The sequence below is a fragment of the Copadichromis virginalis genome, linkage group LG4 (genome assembly GCF_057382275.1).
Source record: "Copadichromis virginalis isolate Kocher_CV1m ecotype Utaka linkage group LG4, C_Virginalis_male_GT1.1, whole genome shotgun sequence".
Taxonomy (NCBI): domain Eukaryota; kingdom Metazoa; phylum Chordata; class Actinopteri; order Cichliformes; family Cichlidae; genus Copadichromis; species Copadichromis virginalis.
In genome coordinates this window covers 7,146,695-7,162,868 of record NC_140621.1, presented here as the reverse complement: position 1 = coordinate 7,162,868, position 16,174 = coordinate 7,146,695, and the positions used below count along the sequence as shown (strand labels likewise).

At 40.7% G+C, this 16,174-nt stretch overlaps 1 protein-coding gene across 1 annotated transcript in view; it reads right to left on the bottom strand.

Moving 5' to 3' along the window:
* The window catches only part of igf2bp1 (insulin-like growth factor 2 mRNA binding protein 1), a 48,300-nt gene that overhangs the window by 29,997 nt on the left and 2,129 nt on the right, over positions 1-16,174 (bottom strand). The window contains exon 2 of the mRNA XM_085453336.1: positions 15,966-16,026. Coding sequence (XP_085309462.1) covers positions 15,966-16,026 — 61 coding nt within the window. The remainder of the gene's footprint in view (positions 1-15,965; positions 16,027-16,174) is intronic.

The window sequence follows — 16,174 nt, the reverse complement described above, 5'->3', positions numbered from 1 at the left end:
CCATTCCCACCCTCATGCTCTCATATGCAATTACTCCACACTCAACCAACGTGGAGACAGACATAGAGAGACACTGTACACACGATCACACTCCCCAAGCGTACTCTAAGAACTGGGTCTAGGTACCCTTGCCCCCGGAGGGGGAAACTGCACCCAGACCCAGGGGGTGTTACCCTTTTCCCTGGGGTGGGGAGAAGCAGACCGCCTCGACTCCGCAGCAGCAGGGAGGCCCCACACTCCAGACCCCAGACAATAATTACATTTCTAAATTCTCTTTGTGCATTTACAGGTAAACAATATCTAATATTTTATCTAAATGACTGCTTTGTCTTTGAAAAGGTGAAGAGCCTGCGGCCGGTGATGGTCCAGTTCTACTTTAAGTACATCCTTACGGTGGCTCACAGGACAAGGTTACATTCCTGTCCTGCCAGAAGAGAAGAGAAACTTCAGAGTCTTCATGCAGTTCAACCACACCTGTCATATTCGAGGGCCGGTGTCATGCAACTTTTCCATGCGTCCCTGGTGCAACACACCTGAATACAATTAGTAGGTCATTAGCAAGAGTATAGGACTTGACTGCATGCTGAGGTGGCAACCCCTAACCCTACTCAAGTAAATTTAAGTAAATGTATGTATTTGGAAACATATACTTCTAAAATACTTTTATTGCACCATGTTCATTCACTCATGAGCTGCTGTAACATGAATCAAATGGCTGAAAACTATTCACTTTAGCTAACTTAATAACTTTAGCTAAAGAGTTGGGATGCTGTGTAAGACATAAATAAAGCTAAAATACAAAGGTTTGGACACCGTTTTGCATGTTTCCCTACTGTAGGGGTCTCTGCAAGCATACAGGGCTCTGACAGGGTACAAGATGACAACTTTGCAATTCTACTAGAAACAGTCGATCATATTTGTTTGTCAAAGCTGAATTCAGGGCAAACTAGGCTAAATTGGCATCTTTAGCTAACAGCTACAAGAAGCATAAAAGTTACCGTACGGCTATCATTTGTTAACGTGACGCTTGTTCTTATAATGGATTGGATTTATATAGCACTTTTCAAGGCACCCAAAGTGCTTTACAATGCCACTATTCATTCACTCTCACATTCACACACTGGTGGAGGCAGCTAGAGTAATACATGTACATGTAATACATTTATTACCAACCTGAGAGTTTATCCGCTGGTCATTCGACATGACGAATGACTTCTGAAGTCTTAATTCAGCTCAAGATGCTGTAGATTCCCGTCAGTAACACTTTCGGTCCGCTAGTAAAACGTAGTTCTATTAATCTGCGCTCATTACTCTTGAACCGGAACCAGGTGTAAGTCCCAAAAAACTGAATTGTAGAACTGAAACTGAATGGTGTGAAGTGAATCTGAGATTATTCGAGAGCTAAACTTTTAAAGGATAAAATACAGTTTCAAAGCAAATAAATTCATTTTCAAACCAATAAATTGAATTTCAAATTAGGCTAATTCATATTCAGTTTTTAAAAGCATTTATTCAAGTTACAATTCAGATTCAATCCGAGCCATTAAAATTCAAATTTAACTTTTTCAAATTCAGTTTCTGATGGCACAGATTTCTGCCCATAAAAAACTCCCTTTTAACAGGAAAAGGCCCCTCTCAGAACGAGGCACAGGACAGGACACCCACTTACTGCGGCTGGTTGGTGGCAAGAGGAAATACAAGAAAGTGGAGTGCAGAAAAAACACTTTCAAATTAATGTTCAATTTTAAAAAGTTAAGAATCCTTAAATTAGTTACAGATGAAGGGGGAGACCAATGGGAGCTCAGTGCTTCCGTGGTGCTCAGTGGGTGAGCAGGCAGCTATACTGCACATGGCTGGAGTTGTTCAAGTACGACCTGTGGCCCTTTGCTGCCTGTATTCCACATCTTCACTGCTCTACTATCAAATAAAGGCCAAAATGTCCAAAGAATATTTAAAAAGAAGAAGAAGGAGAGGGAAAAAAAAAAAACAGAGCAGACCACACATCAAGTTTAGTCTTCTATCAAAGGTTGAGAAAAAAAAAATAGAAAACCCAAAATCACATAATTCCTGAATTATGGAGCTCACGAGTTTCATTATGGAAAAGTGGTGTAAATGTTCTGATTGGTTCCCCCACCGACACCACCAAGGGAAACCCCATCACTACAAGACACTGAGAAGTGTTTAACACTTCGCAACAATCTTATTAAATTAATAATCAGAGGACTGGGGACAAATGCGTGTATTTGTCCGAGTCCTCTGATTATTAATCAGTAGATCTTCACTTTCTTGACATTTTAAATTCTCATTTTAATATTTATACACTGAATTTCTTGAGGGTCTGCAGACACAAGACTCTAAACTACTCACTCTCATGTGTGTTCTTACAGATATGTTTATTAAATAGGCAAGGCCCATTTTACATAATGATTATTTGACATGCCGCTACTAGTACTACTAGCCCGTGAAAACAGCAGTGAAATGTCTTCTGTGACCTCTTAATGACAACTCTGTTCAGCTGCATTATGGGAATTGCAGGATCTAACAGATGTATTGCTTAAATGATGAATTGTGGAAATTGTGATACTTAAAAGAAAATCTGCAATTTAACTGAATGTTTTATATCATTAGCATGTTTTTTAAAAATTAGTTTCTACATCACTATTTTGCTTTCCAAAACACTGTGGCTGCAAACTTTTCTAGACAAATTAGACTAAAAATAAATGAAATTAAACCCTTTCAGCATGAGCAGGGTTCCAATTAAAACACACCAGGTCTAATTTACTGTTTCAGTCTTTCTAATACAGTTATTTGCATCACATAGGAAAGGCTATCATATCATTCAAAATAGTACCGGTATACAGTGGGGCAAAAAAGTATTTAGTCAGCCACCGATTGTGCAAGTTCCCCCACTTAAAATGATGACAGAGGTCAGTAATTTGCACCAGAGGTACACTTCAACTGTGAGAGACAGAATGTGAAAAAAAAAAAATCAATGAATTCACATGGTAGGATTTGTAAAGAATTTATTCGTAAATCAGGGTGGAAAATAAGTATTTGGTCACCTCAAACAAGGAAAATCTCTGGCTCTCACAGACCTGTAACGTCTTCTGTAAGAAGCTTTTCTGTCCCCCACTTGTTACCTGTATGAATGGCACCTGTTTGAACCCACCATCTGTATAAAAGACACCTGTCCACAGCCTCAAACAGTCAGACTCCAAACTCCGCCATGGCCAAGACCAAAGAGCTTTCGAAGGACACCAGGAAAAGTATTGTAGACCTGCACCAGACTGGGAAGAGTGAATCTACAATAGGCAAGCAGCTTGGTGTGAAAAAATCAACTGTGGGAGCAATCATCAGGAAATGGAAGACATACAAGACCACTGATAATCTCCCTCGATCTGGGGCTCCACGCAAGATCTCATCCCGTGGGGTCAAAATGATCATGAGAACGGTGAGCAAAGATCCCAGAACCACACGGGGGGACCTGGTGAATGACCTGCAGAGAGCTGGGACCAAAGTAACAAAGGTCACCATCAGTAACACACTACAACGGCAGGGAATCAAATCCCGCAGTGCCAGACGTGTTCCGCTGCTGAAGCCAGTGCATGTCCAGGCCCGTCTGAAGTTTGCCAGAGAGCACATGGATGATACAGCAGAGGATTGGGAGAATGTCATGTGGTCAGATGAAACCAAAGTAGAACTTTTTGGTATAAACTCAACTCGTCGTGTTTGGAGGAAGAAGAACACTGAGTTGCATCCCAAGAACACCATACCTACTGTGAAGCATGGGGGTGGAAACATCATGTTATGGGGCTGTTTTTCTGCCAAGGGGACAGGACGACTGATCCGTGTTAAGGACAGAATGAATGGGGCCATGTATCGTGAGATTTTGAGCCAAAACCTCCTTCCATCAGTGAGAACTTTGAAGATGAAACGAGGCTGGGTCTTCCAACATGACAATGATCCAAAACACACCGCCCGGGCAACAAAGGAGTGGCTCCGTAAGAAGCATTTGAAAGTCCTGGAGTGGCCTAGCCAGTCTCCAGACCTCAACCCCATAGAAAATCTGTGGCGGGAGTTGAAAGTCCGTGTTGCTCGGCGACAGCCCCAAAACATCACTGCTCTCGAGAAGATCTGCATGGAGGAATGGGCCAAAATACCAGCTACTGTGTGTGCAAACCTGGTAAAGACCTATAGTAAACGTTTGACCTCTGTTATTGCCAACAAAGGTTATGTTACAAAGTATTGAGTTGTATTTTTGTTATTGACCAAATACTTATTTTCCACCCTGATTTACGAATAAATTCTTTACAAATCCTACCATGTGGATTCATGGATTTTTTTTTCACATTCTGTCTCTCACAGTTGAAGTGTACCTCTGGTGCAAATTACTGACCTCTGTCATCATTTTAAGTGGGGGAACTTGCACAATCGGTGGCTGACTAAATACTTTTTTGCCCCACTGTACATTTTTTCATGATATAAAAGTGTGATAGTGATATTGCTGCTATAGCAACAGCGTGCTTTTATGCTCCCTAGTGCAGATCAGCGAGAAAAGCCTGGGCATGTCTGAAAGCTTCATGTCAGCCACTGACGATTTAGTACCTAAAAGGGAGCTACTTCAAACACCTCCCAGGAAGCACTGCATTTTGCAAAATGTGTAGGAAAACTGATCCTAAAGATGGAAGCAACAAGCACGTTTCACCAGAGGCAGAAACACATTAAAGTACAACCCGGCTACAAAGGAAGAGATGCTAGTAGGTGGTGATGTACGACCCAAATGTAAATAAATGACTCCACCGAGCGCTGCTGGAGCACTTGCTAGTTACACTGAACGTGATGGTTCTCTTATGTTGTGTCACTGGATATAATGCTGTGTTGTGATAATGTTTGAGACTATTTGCCCAATTCTAAAGAAATAAAATGCCCCCTACAAAAAAAGCAAAAGATAAAGACAAATTGCATCAAGGCTGATGCCTCCTGTCCACAAACGTGTGTCCTGTCGGACAAAAATTTCAAGAATTCAGATCTAGCGGGCAACGGCGTTGGGCCCCAGCTCCCTCGGCTCCATCTGACAGACACGCACGCAAACACAGACACGTTTTCATCCCCTTCAGGAACGGGGGTTTTGTCGCCTGTTGGTGAGGAGCTCAAGTTTGTAAAAGGCCATAAAAAGCTATTAAAAATTCATTAACTTAAAAAAATTAATAAGTTAAGGAAATAGTAAGAAAGATTCAGTTTGATTCAGATTAGGTCACCATTCTCAACACCTCATTTTACAGCAGCTGGGTAATTGTTTAAAATTTTTACTTGAAGGAGGGGTTTGTTTTTTTTTTAAGTTTAGTTTTTTTCCTCGTAGAGGTTTGATGTACGTATTCTATAAAACTAAAAGCATCCAAACTGTGCTGTAAAGTTATGGATTTCTACTCGTTGGTTTACGTAAAATCCACTTTGGTCGGGAGATTAAGTGAAGCTTTGTGCTCTTTGTCTGACTGTTTATACAAGAGGCCTGTTGTTCTCGGAAAACAGAAGCGGAAGTGGAGGAGCTGAAGGAAAATGTCTGCAATCAATGCAGTTCAGTTTCCTTGCATAAGCACGAAGGAAGACCTCCATTTCTGACCTGTTAGAAATACATGAAAGTGTCATTCGCCTTTGCAGATAACTGATCTCATGCTACGGCTCCCCTTGAAATCACAGTTCCTATTTAAAATGAATGTGGCTCAGATTGTTTTATGCAAAAAATTATAAAATTAAACCAGTTTTTGTATTTAAATGTTATAAATCAATTCCAACGTGTAGGATTTTTTGCAATTTTACAGCATTTTTGAACTGTGTTCTCTGTGGTGTTGTATTTTTATTTGTGTAACTGTCTGCTGTCAGGGTTAATGCTGACTGAGCTTTGTAACACCCTGAAATGATTGGGGTGAAAACACCAGCTCAAAATACATGACAGTGACTTACATCCTGTAAAACATTATTTTAGTGCTTCCACATTCAACCAAAAGCTGAGAAACACCAAGAAACACAGATTACCACTTGATGTATAGAACAAATGCTTTAGCAACCTGGCTAGCCAATATTTGCAGGGAAGCTTCTGCTTTGCTAAAGAAACGCGTTATCTGTAATAAAAGCATGTGTTATATTTGGTTAGCACTGGTTTTGTGGCTTGTTTTTACTAGTTGGTAAAGTTTTAGCTTAGCTTTAGCTTTTCAGCCTAAGCAGTCAGCTTCTAAATATATATATGTCATATAAGAAATAAAAATGAAAAAAGGTTAAAAACACATTGACAATATTGTCAGTCAATAACGGGCCATAGTACAATTTAAGCAATTCTTTACAGTGCTGTAAAAATCCTTTAAAGAGAATAAATACAACATTTTTAACAACTACAGACTAGATGTACCAATCTTGTGGCAGAATTGCATTCTCTCTATTTAACTTGACTTTTCTGTTTTAGTTTTCAGTTTATTGATTTTATTGCAGACAATTATTTCTAAATCTTTGTGAAATGGTTTAAATAGTTTACTCTTTTCTTCCTTTATTTTATAAATAGAGCACAATTGTAATCATATGCAATATACAGCACTAACATATTGGAGGAATAATAGGTGCAGTTCATACAACTTCAGTACCCGTTCGACCAAAGTGTGGGCTTAAATGTGCACGTTTTAGTTTTTTAGAAAAACTGAAAAAAGCAAGTGACTAAGAATGGGGGGGGGAAAAAATCTGTCCTATTTAATGGCATTACTGTGTGCAAGTGAGGCAGGACTCAGGTACATGCACGCACACACACACACACACACACACACACACACACACACACACACACACACGTAAACATGAGGGGCCCCATCCACCATGCACACCCGACCCCTGGCCCCAACAACCCTCCTCCCTTTCCTACTTTCGTTGTCTTCTTTTCTTGATCACTCCTTCTTCCCCCCACCCCTTGAATGTGTGTGCACCAACTAATGTAGGGAGAGGACAGATGGTTTGAACCAGAGAGAAGAAACAATCAGAAAGATGGGGTGGAGGGGGTAGGTGGGGGTCTTCTTAAAGAGACAGATCTCATTTACCCCTTCACCTACATTACACGCATGCCTCCACTGTCCTCATCCCTTCATTTTTACACCCTCTCCTCACCTTATTTTGGCTTGGACCTTTGTAATTACATTCTACATTAATATTGTTCTTTAAGTTTTAATGTCTTTTCTCTCTTTTATAGACTTAGAAATGAAGAACCAGTGGTTAGCTAAGTTTCTTTGTTTTTGCCTTTCAAAATAAGAAAGTAGAGGAAAATGCATTCTTACATCTTTAAATTTCACTTAAGCTCACATGTAACCATTTCTATTGCCCAGGCTGCTCAGATAACACTGCTAATGCTGCTTCTTTCCTTTTGTTACATTTGGATTTAGAAACAAACAGCAAAAATCTGACAATGCTCCACAGAAGATTTTAAGCAGTCATGGGCCAGGAAACAGACCAGTTCATATCACAGACTTGTGCCTGTAGAAATTAACCTTTTAATAGTTGGATCAGTACAGTTTGTTTTTACAGAGTAAAATATTTGAACTCGAAATACTTTGCACAAAACACCATTTCTACATGTATGCTGACAGAAATAATAACTAAACGGGATAAAACCATTAAATAGTTCCGGCAACACAAACACCCATTTGAAACAAAGCTTTCACACAGATAGGAAGACTCAGCATGAATATATACGACACCAGTTTGGTCCAAAAATGTAGACCAAGTGAAACCAGTTACTGCAAGAACTCAAATATCACAGTCATATCACACACTGCAAAATGATTTTACGTTGTCTGATTGGATCATTTATGCACTAATTCAAGTTAAAATAAAGCACATTTTTATTCATGGTTAGCTTTCATAATAAGTGGTTAGATTTTCACAAAAACAAAAACAGATCAGTTTAATTCCATTACTTTATAGGAAACTGACTTCACTGTAGTTCCTATTATTTCAATGCAGTGAGCAAAACCTAAACTTAATGAGCATCACCAAAACATTTTTACCTGAAAGAAAAACAAAGAGCAGCTCTTTGTGTGCTTCTGTGCGACTACAGTGACCCTCAATGACTAAATACCTTCATTAATGTTTTGCTATTCTCACTGCAAAACTAATGAAATACAGAACACAGCCGAAAATAAACTTCCACAATACACCCAGTCTGGATGCTGGAATACTTTTCATAGAAGAGTACAGACTGCACTAGACGCACACAACAGCAGCTCTGTGAAATTACATCCGACTTAATCAGCAAACGGAAAATTGTTTATACTGCAAGCTTCCATTTGAGTAAGACGGCAAATTACTAGTAGTAGTATAGTGGTAGGAATTGTAGTACTGATGTACGTTAAGACTGTTGCTGCCAAGCGGAATGTTTTGTTTTTGTTTTTTTAACTGTAGCTTCAATAATTTGCATTTCAGGAGCAGATTGTCTCTATTGCAGGAAAAAATGAATTACACAAGTATGTGGGACATTATCTCCCTGCAGTAGAACAGAAGTATAAAACTGCTTTCACGTAGCTGCAGTTGAGTTGAGGAATCTGTTCATGCCGTCTCAAAATTATCCACAGCTATTCTTTTAGTTTGAATGCACGGTTTACCTCTCAGTGCATCAACCACTGCAGAGCAGCAGCCTGTCTAATCAGATTACAACTGAGCTATCCCTCAAAACTGTTTGTCCAACATCCCCGAGCAATGCAGTTCAGCTGACATCAAAATTTAAACCACATTCATCCTCCTTCCTGTGACTCTCTCTGGATCCTTTTGGTTTGTCTGTCTGCTCCTCGTTCCCTTACCCGGTCTCAGCTCTTGCGCAGACGGGGCTGAAATGGTTCGGGGATCACGGCAAAAAACAAGAGGGCGAAACGAGCACACTGTACCAGAGAGTAACCAAAACAGCACAATGAGACCATGAACACGCTGAGCAGAGAGCGAGCAGAGAGAGCAGAGAGCGAGGATAAAGTATAAAGTCAGAGCATGCATGTGGGTGAGCGAGGCACAGTGCTGCTACCAGACGATTGGTCGCACCCCTCTTGCTCCCTCCGCCCACTTGTCCCCTCCTCCTTTGCCAGCCATGAGAGAGGAGGAAATAAAACCATAGCTCGCCTCTCTCCTTCAGCTCTGTGTACTGCTGTGTGAAAGTGCTAGCCACACACATCCAGCTCCTCACATGCATGATCGTTTGGGTGCATTTAAAGCTGCAGCACACTTTACATGGGGGAAAAGGCACAAAGCTTCAGCAAGGGAAATTACACAGAGGTGAAAAACAGAGCAAAGATTTACACACACTGCATACATTTCATAGCTAAGAAAAAACAAAGAAATCTGCTAAAAAACTTGAATGTTTCGATAGCATAGTGTTCACTGATAAACAAGATCTTTATTCCAACACAGCTTTGTCAGCAGATATTCAGGCATCTGATATTTTAAACACTGCTTTTTATGAACAGAGTTTAACTGTGGTACAAAACCTACAGCCTCATCACGTATACAGGATTTTCTGGGCTTACTGGTAGTTTACAAACTCATAACACACATTTTTGGATGCTAATGGAGTTATAAAATGTCACTAATTGATTCCTTCTCTGTACTCCATTCACTGCCCATACAATTTTGTTACAATCATGTAGAAAATATAACATTTGCATTCATGTACCTTATTGATCCAAATGCTGGACAAACCATTCGTTTATTTAAGGAGAAGAGAATACTGGCTGGTTTAGCAAATTTACCTACGAGGCTACAAATGACCAGAGATTAAACACTGTGGAGGAAACTGGTAAACTTGGGCCATCCAGACATTCTGAATAATTTTGGGAGAATAAAATTGAGATGTTTTACACAGTCATCACCTCTCGATGGGGAAAGGCCTGCTTAAGATTTATTCAGACTACTGGAAATACAACTTGTTAAATTTAGGAACTGCTTAAATAGAACCTGTCTGGCAGGTGAAGTAGGCTAAGAAATGTCAAAAAGTGTCCTGTTACTTCTGGCATAAAACCAATACAGCACTTCATACAAACGTAACAGTCAAACATGGTGGTGGAAGCATGAAGACTATGACTGTTTTGCTGCTTTCAGGAGCTGGATGACTTATAGTAATTGATGGAACCATGAATTCTGCTCTCTATCAGAAAATCCTAAAGGAGAACATCCAGAAGTCAGATTGTGCACAGAAGCTCAAATCCGCTTCAGTTATGCAGCAGAGCAGTGATCTGCAACATACCAAAAATTCCAGCTTTGGCGAAAGCTTTTTCACACCACTACATGTTAGCTTCACCAAGAGATTCAAACTTTAGAAGCAGGTGGGACAAAGTCTGAGGCCATGGTTCTGAGCCAGAAAAGGATAGATTGTGCGCTCTGGGTTCAGAACAACTTGCTTCCTCGAGGTCGAGCTTGGGTATCTCAGGGTCGTGTTCATGAGTGGGGAAAGAGTAAGACAGAAAATTGATGGACAGACTGGTGTCTGCAGGAGAGGCTGTACCAGTCTGTTGTGGTGAAGACACCAGCGTCATGGAGAAACTGTGGATTATGGCCACAGGCTGTGGGTAGTCACCAAGATAATGCATACAATGGCAAAAATTAACTTCCTCCAAGGGAAGTCCAGATTCATCCTAATGAGCCCACAACGCTCACTGGACTGGTCGTGTTGCACGCAAACGGTGACGTCACCATAGCTCCATAACATTTATACCAGTGCTGAGGGCATGAGTACTAGTCCTGCAGTATTTTCCAAACAGATGTCAACACTCAGACAAAAAAGTTTTTCCACAGAAAATCGCCTCTTTTCAAACTGTTGCAACATTTCCCCCTAAAATGATGGTCACATGATCAACCACTCATGTCTTCAAAAAAAACTGAGGACTGCACAACCAGCCAACATGATGCCAAAATGCAGCGAGCACTACCGGATGTGACATCACTTTTAGCGTGCAGCAAAACTTGAGTGAAATGGGCCCATTAGAGATTGTTATGAGTGCTGTCACTTGGGAGGGGCTCATAGTAGAGCGATTGCTCATCCACAGCAGAAAGAGCCAGTTAAGGTAGTTCAGGCATCTAATTACGGTGGCTTGAACGTTAGATGTCTGGGGCAGACTCAGGACATTCTGACTTTGGTCTTAACATCTCCCCAGAAGACCTGACACAGTGGCCAGGGAGGGGGACGTTTAAACGTTACAAGCCAGGGAGTTTGGGATTCACTAATGCGATGAAGACAACATCACCTAATGATGCACAAACTTTGACAGACCTCTTAGACTCGTCAGAAGTAGAAGGGCAGTTTTGATCATGGAAACTGTTTTGTCCACCTCAGAGAAAAAAAACAACAACTCAAGTGGGAAAGTGTTAAGATTTTTTTTTGTTTGTTTGTTTGTTTTTTGGGTTGGGGGGGTCAAATCTAAAACCACTTCCTCGTCTTCTGACTTGGACACTGCATGCTAAACAGTGCCCCATTAAACCAGATAGCAGGTTTATTACAAAAGCATTTACAGCCAAGCTTGTTGTGGAGATGATTTTATATACACGTCAAACTCAATTACAAGAATGGACAAACAAATGGTGCCTAAAATATCTAGAATATAGCTGTTGCATCCATTAAAGGGAAAAAAAGTGGGGGGACACAACATGTACAGTAACTTCACTCAGCTGCTAAAAAGAAAAAAAAGCCAATACAAAATGTGTAACACCATTACAGAAAGGGAGGAAATGACATTTAGCTTTTGAAGCCACTTTCATAAGAAAAATGGAAGGATATCAGTATTTCAGAGGATGTTCCCAGCCATTTAACTGCTAACACTGTGATGTTATTTGGACGTGATCTATCAGTCAGTCTATGAGTCGCAGGAATCTTTTTCTCTTTTAGAGGTTTTCAGTGAAAATTAATAATTATTATTATTATTTAAAAAAAAGATTCCTAAACAGTGAAACAATGACAGCAGATATGCTGGCATGCTTCACGTGCAGCAGTATTTTCAGGATTCCATGCATTTTTTTCCTTTTGAAGGAAATGCAAACAGGAAGCTGTAACACATGAAGACTAATGCATGAAGAAAGTAGAACAGGTTGCAGCCTCCAATGCAATTTCTCCTGTTTTGAAAGGAGCCAACATCATCATTTCCTTTTTGGATACAAATGGAAAAATGAGTCGAGACTCAAAGGAGACTGGAATTAATTCCCACAATTATGAAATTACAAAATTTTGGTGTGCTGTGCGCATAATAGCCTCATGTCGCGGTGAAGGCGGGGTGCAAATCCTAGCACACTGAACGCTAAAGATAACATTTTGGTGCCAAAGGTCACAGCATACCAGAATCAGACACTAAACCCTGCCTCTAGAAGCAAGGACATACAAAGATACTACAAAGTGGGAATAATAATTATTATTATAATGGTTTTTAGCCACACACTAATTATGGGTGAATTATGTTTATTCAAAATTCCAACTTTTTTTCTTTTTGCTTTGTTTGTTGTTTATAGTTTTAGTGCAAGGAAGAAAAAGTCTTCAGTGGAAAATAAATAAATAATCGATCTGTTTTAAAGTACAATTGTTTGCATAATACTGACCCAACAACTAAGTATTGGCCAATGGCGTCTGTAAATACCATTATATTTCCTGATGTCAGACAGCGGGGCTAATACCAGTTGATACTGATATTCTGCAAGTTGCCCGTGCGAATGTTTAGAGGGAGTGTAATAAAAAATGTGAACTTTGCAGGAATGCACCTAAAATCAAAGGCTAATTTTAATATTTTGTTTGACTACATCTCTTGTAGAATCAGTGTAAGACAATTATTACAAGACTTCAAAGACTTTAAAAAACGCAAAAGAAACACAATAAATAAGCTAGCCTATAATCTGTAGCAGCTCTCGTTTTACCTGTGACATCCAACAAGACTTTTTTTTTTTTAAGTGCCAGGTTGCTGCAACAGAATTTTGCAGAGCATGGGTAACAGATGGAAAAAAAACACACACACACACCTACCCATGCCATTTATATTTCAACTGGGTTTAACGGGATTTTTGGTGGGCGTCACCACTGATTTTCTTCACGCCAACAGCAAGCGTTCTATACATTTCCCCTCTCCAAAGAGGGAGGCTTGTTCTCTCTGAGAACCCACACACACACAAAAACTCCCCTCCCTTCTCTCCCCTCTCCTCTTCCTGTAGCTATTACAACCCCAGCTTTCCACCTTGCCAAACCCTCTGCAGCCTTACACAGTAACCAAACAGCTCTCTCTGAAACTTATAACTCGTCCATCTTTAACGTCCATACACACAAACGCAGAAGGTACCGTTCAAAACACGGTCAGGTCAGGACAGCCAGGGCCAGCGCCCCCTGCACTGAGACTTGTGGAATATAAAGAAGGAATTGAACCTTCATTCTTTTAGTTAAGGGACTGACACCCCCACCCCACCTCCTTCAAATAGCCCAAAGGGCTTGTTCCTTCAGAACAGCCGCCACTCCCACACAAACACACACACACCCTCCTTGAGGTTCAGAAGCAACTGCAGGAGAGCAGTTTTAAGACGTTTAAACGTATGTACTCTGGCAACTTTCTTTTAAACACGTGTAGAAACGCGAGCACCCCCGAAACCTTTTACTTCCACGTTAGAATCACAATAAATGAGAAACATTCAAAACGGTATCAAAACAAGCAGCTTATTGAGTGAAAGTAGATAAAAATAAAATATATGCTGGAATCTATTATTTTGAGTGTTTTTGCCCAAATGCGCACGTCGCCAGAAAACGCCTGATTCGTTGCCCCACAGTCTTTGTTTGACAACTGGAGGATTTTAAACATTTACAAAATAATTTCGTAAAATCAGCGTTTGCTCAAACAGCTCGCACACGCTTGTATGCTGGAGATGAGCAGATGTTTTGCATAAATATTTAAACGCGATCATTTTGCGACATAATTTGGATAATTTAGCTCTGGCTGACGGACTACACGAACAGCCATTTTAAGAAAGGGCTTCCACAAATTTCACAGTTTTCCGTCATGTTAATATTTTTCTAATTTTTTAAAATTTACTTAAATTTAAAAGAAAAGCACACACACACACTGGAACACGTGATGTAGGCCACGGGGCGACCCGGGCGCTGACGAGACCCAAAGTGACACACTGTGGAAAAAAAAGAATAAGGAGCAATCTGTACAGTGGCTGCTTCATTCAAGGCTTCGCCATTTTGCCCTCCATGCCTGACGTGGTGCAACTCCTCTTTGCGTGGACGCACCACGTGTTGTGAAACCACGAAGGGCCACAAGCTCGTCCCACGGTACCCCCGCACCCACCCACTCACAAATCACCTTTATTATGGCTCTTTAAGGTGATCACAGTCAAGATCTGGGACTCTTCACGCACCCGCTAAGACACCTGAAGGCATTACAGCCATGTTAGCTCCGTGTGTAAGGCGAGTTTGGCAATAAGTGACCACACTCGGCCCCACTCATCCACACAAAGACCACGCTGCTGGGATGTGTGTGCCACAGCCATGTTGCAACGTTTTTACTCTGCTTTCGTGGCGCAGGGCGGGCGCCCCAAAAGCCAGCTCAGTTTGAAATATTCGGCCTTTTTCATACAAAATCCCACGAAGAGTGATTACGCCAAATCGTAGCATTTATTAAAAGGCAACAAGTGTGGAAATGGGGTGGAATCTTCTACATTTCCTGGCCATTTTGGCTCATGGTGAATACGCACACACATATACATATGCACACATGTGGCCAAATGGCGGAACATGGAGAACTGTGCTCAACTCGTATCTGTGCCAAAGGTTACGGGCATAAATGATGGGCTATAAGAGAATTGCATAGTGCTGTTTGAATGAAGCAGGTCAAATGAGCACAATGGACACCAGTTAGAGCTACTACTGAACCGCAGAAATTTCATTGACACTCACCCAATTACAAAGAAGCCACAGGTACAGGTACACTATCAGGCTGCCACATAAATGTGTCCGAGTTGGCGTGAAGCAAAAGGTATTTAAATGTGAAATATTCACACCCAGCACCTATTCTGGGTTAAAACGAGCATTATATATTTAAAAGAAATACTACAATTACTAAACAGCACAGCTGTGTTTTAATTGGAAAGACGTGTTATTAATTTAACTAAAAAAAATAAAATAACAGCTCCATTAAATCACAATTTCCTCATCAAATACATTCTAAAAGAAACCTATAAACGAAATAAAATAATCAACACACCGCATTTCCGTCACAACTCCCAGCATCATTAAAAACTGATTTGTTTTCAGAGTGTGAACGTTAAACCGAAGAGTTTTAATAAAAGCAAAAAGCGAATATTATCCATGCACACGTTAAAGCACTGAAAGGTTGTCCAACACGTGAAACCACACCACTATACATTTATAAAATACATATGTGCCAGTGCATTTTTAAAATCGTGTTAAAGAAATTGTGTAGTGGCTGTAGTGTAAGGAAAGAGTAATTACATAAAAGGCTGGGCCTAGAGCATATAGTAAACCACAGGACGTGCTCACATCAACACTGCGACTTTACGAAGAACCTATATCTACGTGCTTGTTGAGCTCACTCTAAAAACACAGCAGCATTTTAAAAGGACGAGTAAAAATCCAACCACACTGCACAGAACGGCAGGCACCTAGCTAAAGCTGTCACAGTTCAGCTCCACAGCAATGGCCGACAAAGTTGAGGGTCCACGCTACACTGCCACACCAACAAACACAGCCAAGCTAGCCACTGCTAGCCTCACAATGGCTTCTAACGTCAAGTGGGCGCAAGGGCCGAAATCTGTGTCCCACTAATAGCAAATCATTCAGTGAAGTCGTTGTTTTCACTTATTACCCCATGAGAGAAAGACCCACATAAGGTGATGCAACACATGAAAGGTTTTTTCCCCTTTTCTTTTTGAGAAAGGAGGGGGAGGGGTGATACAAGTGCTCAATGTACCTTTGCTTCTTGGGGACGGAGTGTTCGACCTCAATACGTTTCCCATGAAGTTCCACTTTACCTGAAAAAAGGAAAACTGGTTCAGAACAAAGTGTGGCTAAATGCTAACTGTGTACTAGCTGCAAAGGCCTACGAAGGGAATCTACTGTATTCAGGGAACACAGTGTGGGTTGCCTTGCGGTTCACTTATTTCCAATTAAACCTGGTGA